At 48.5% G+C, this 3,910-nt stretch overlaps 1 protein-coding gene across 1 annotated transcript in view; it reads left to right on the forward strand.

Annotated features, from left to right (window-relative positions):
* LOXL2 (lysyl oxidase like 2) overlaps window positions 1–3,910 on the forward strand; it is a 123,215-nt gene that overhangs the window by 115,271 nt on the left and 4,034 nt on the right. Inside the window, exons 12-13 of the mRNA XM_084803972.1 lie at window positions 145–281; window positions 1,594–1,705. Of these exons, the coding sequence (XP_084660098.1) occupies window positions 145–281; window positions 1,594–1,705 (249 nt within the window). The remainder of the gene's footprint in view (window positions 1–144; window positions 282–1,593; window positions 1,706–3,910) is intronic.

Consider the following 3,910-nt stretch of genomic DNA (forward strand, 5'->3'; position numbering starts at 1 on the left):
GAGCATCCCAGCTGCAACAAGGTCATGCCTCTGACCTTGACTCTTCTTGGAAGATGGGCAAACTGCCAGAGGCTTTCTAAAAGGCCTCTAGATATTACACTGGTCCTGATGCTTCCTTTGCATCTGCTTCCCTTTCCTTTTTAGGTGTCCAGAAGCAGTATGAATGTGCCAATTTTGGGGAGCAAGGGATCACCGTGGGATGCTTTGATGTGTACCGGCATGATATTGATTGCCAGTGGATTGACATTACAGATCTCAAACCAGGAGACTACCTCTTCCAGGTAGGCTGTGTTCCTCAAGCTAATGGCTCCTGGAATCAGGGCAGGGGTGCACAACGGTTAGGGCATCTTAGGGCAGGTGTGCACAACTGATTTTGGGGCCCTGTGGGCTGGATGACACTAGGGGGAAGCCATGTGCCCCACCCCTTACATTAACCCCTCTCCCATGTTTTTTCCTTCATGCTGGAAGGAGGTGCCTCTGACCAGCACAGAGAAAGTGAGCCAGGCCACCTCGCATCCCCGCTGCTATCTTCGATTTTAGATGTGGGGAGGCCTGGGCATTGGGATGCACCCATGCGGGGAAGAGACCAGAGATAGATAGTAGCAGGGGTGGTGAGGGAGGGTGTTGGGGCTCATTTGTGCTGTGGAGAGCAGCTGCTTTTCCCCGCATGGGCGAATGCTGCTGCCTCTTATCTCTGATTGGCGGTAAGAGCGGAGATGAGGGGCAGCAGGCGTTGGGCTTGCCCACAGTGGGGAAAAGCATGGCCGTGTTAGGCCCAGGTCACCCGGTATCCCAGTGCTATCTCCAATCTAACAGTGGGGGGGTGGGGGATCCCCTGTTGGAGCACACCGGCAGGGGAATCCCTCCTGTTATCTCAGATCGGAGATAGCGCTGGGGAAACCCTCCGAGGGGATACCTCCAAGGGAACCTAAGCCCTGTCACCTGGAGGAAACTCTAGAGGCTGTGCAGGCCTGATTAGGCCTGCGGGCTGGAGGTTGTGCACCCATCTTAAGATACTGGACTAACATCCAGGGGATACAGTCAACCCAATCCAGTGGTAAACCTTTTGCTGGATTGTACCACTCAGGCTGCAGAAGCAGGGGGGCTGCATATTTGAAGCCTCCATCATGTAGCATGGGAAAAAACGTCCCTGCACATAGAAACATACCATATCATGAAGGTTTCAGCCTTTAGTAGTTTCAGTAGAACAGGAGCACCAAACCTCAGGACTGCGGGCCAAACGCGGTTTGGCCAGGTCCCCCAGATGGCCCCAGATGTTCTTAGCTACACCCATTAAAAAGTATAAACAAATGGAACCAATTTTCTCAAAAGGGCTGAAAAGTTCAGACTTGGGAGTCAGGCTGTGTAAAAAACGGAGAGAACTGAATTCAGTATTCCACTTCCCTGTAACAGACAATTGCTGCTAATGAGGAAGACATTTTGACTGCATGCAACTCCAATTCCGGGATCAGGCTTTTTTAGCCTTGCAAAACAGTTGTTAGCACCTGTTTGTGCATGCATTCTCCCCTACAAAATCAATGCCTGTCTCTTAGATTTGACCCTTCTAAAGCCCCTCTGTCTATCCTTTCTCAGATCATTGTCAACCCAAACTTTGAAGTGGCGGAGTCAGATTATTCCAACAACGTCATGAAATGCAAGTGCAAGTATGAACTCCACCGTGTCTGGATGTACAACTGCCATATAGGTAAGTTGTCATTTTTTTAAAAGGCCAGTTGCAGAGATTAGCTTTGTTATCAAGAAGGTAGTTCAAAAGTATATGTAAAGGATAGTGTGGGCAAGAAAAAAGCTTCTGTTAAGTTATTCCATTCGTTTTCATTCTTTAAATGTTCTGTTTATTTCATTACTCATAGAATCATAGAATAGTAGGGTTGGAAGGGGCCTACAAGGCCATCGAGTCCAACCCCCTGCTCAGTGCAGGAATCCAAGTCAGAGCATCCCTGACAGATGGCTGTCCAGCCTCGTCTTGAACGCCTCCAGTGTGGGAGAGTAGATTCTAGAACAAATTCTACTCATTTGTTAAAATTACATTTGTCTTGTTACTGATTCATTTATTTCTGTAACTCTCATTCGTTTTTGTTTGCCACTGTCTATGGGAGAACCAGACTGTAACTCCAGCTGTTGCTTTGGTATATTCCATCCTATTGGTATGAAATTTCCAGGCATTTCCTACCACTCCTCTGTGGCATTAGAGCTGCCAAATTTCAGACAGATAGAACAAAGGATCTCCATTTCCTAGGCAATTTTAAAAGGCACACAACAGACAAGCCTCCCATTGCTTTCAATGGGAGACCCAAACGTTCATGCCAATTGGATGGACAACACATTACAAGCAGAAAAAGAACGTTTCAGCTATTGTAGAATCTGACTTGTCAGATGTCAGACAGATAGGACAAAGGGTCTCTATTTCACCGGGAATTTTAAAAGGCACACAGACACAGCTTAACTCAGCCTTCCCCAACCTGGTGCCCTCCGGATGTTTAGGATTTCAATTCCCATAAGCTCCAGAACAGCATGGCCAATGGTCACAAATGCTAGGAGTTGTAGTCCAAAGCATCTGGAGGTCACCAAGTTGCAGAAGGCTGGCCCAGCTGCTCCTCCACCCCTAGAGGCGGCTCTAAATTTGGGGCAATTGGGGCAGTGACCCCCTGCCTGTCCCCCACCCACTGGAGGCAGAGAGATCCCCCCGCAACCAGGTACATTTGCTCCACTGCTTCCAAGGGCCACACGTGGTCTTCTCCTGTACTCCTCTGGCAATCTCAGCTGAAAAGTGAGCATCTGCCCTGTCCTCTGCCCCACCAGCCCCAGTGAGCACCAGCTGCCACTGCCCACCCCAATAACCTTTTTGCAACCTGTGCAGGCTGTTTCAGCAGGACTTCAATCAAAATGAATAAAACATGAAGTAGATATGAATGGATTTGGGTTTGAAACTCATTTCTTTGAAAGCATCCCATTTTTATAATGAAAACAAACGGAGCCCATGTTTTAATTTTTTTTAATTAATGCATACTCTTAGGTAAAGGGTGCTTTAGGCTAGTGGGTAGGAGACCATTTTCCTATTGAGGTCCACATTACCTTGGTCCAGCCTGACCCAACTTGGTGCCCTCCGGATTTTTTGGACTACAGCATTCATAATTCTTGAGCATTAGCTATGCTGGCTGGGGCTAATAGATGTTGAAGTCCAAAACATCTGGAGTGCTGGCCAATCACCCCAGTGCCTTTCCACTGATGGGCCAGAATAAAGGAAGTTGAGAGCAGGTTTACCTCTTCCACAGTGATTCAAAGGAACACGGCTAGTGTGTTTTTCTTGACAAATCTGTAAGATACAAGGGCTTAGAATCCCCCTAAGGGGGCCTGGGCTCTGCAGCCTCCCCCACGCCCCATGCCTATAACCGATTTCCCAAGTCGACCTTGCCACCACGGGAGTGTAAATTCTTTGCCTTTGGATATCACATTAAGACATGCAAGTGACATAGACACTCACTGTACTAGCAGCTGGCGCTGCATTCTGCTGCAAAGGAAACATTCTGTGGCCCAGCCTTCCTCAGCCTGGTGCCCTCCTGATGTTTTGGGCTACAACTCCCAGGATTCCTGGGAGTCCATTGGCCATGAACTTCAATTCCCATAGAGCTGATGGGAGTTGAAGTTCAAGACATCTGGAAGGAAGCAGGTTGGGGAAGGCTGCCTTGGTTGAAACCCAGTAGGATCCACATGTCAGCAGCAGGTAGGGTTTGAAACTAGACCGAAGTCTGTATGTAACTTGGCTGACGCCCACATGTGCCCATCTGGCCACAGTTTCCCCACCTCTGCTTTAGGCAGACTGAGTACAGCTTTCAGACATGGATAACCAAGAGGCTGCTAGTGACTTCTTTCCATTTTCTCTGCCCCACAG

This window comes from Heloderma suspectum, chromosome 6 (assembly GCF_057233095.1).
Source record: "Heloderma suspectum isolate Gila_16-S chromosome 6, 16-S_ref, whole genome shotgun sequence".
In the NCBI taxonomy this organism is placed as follows: domain Eukaryota; kingdom Metazoa; phylum Chordata; class Lepidosauria; order Squamata; family Helodermatidae; genus Heloderma; species Heloderma suspectum.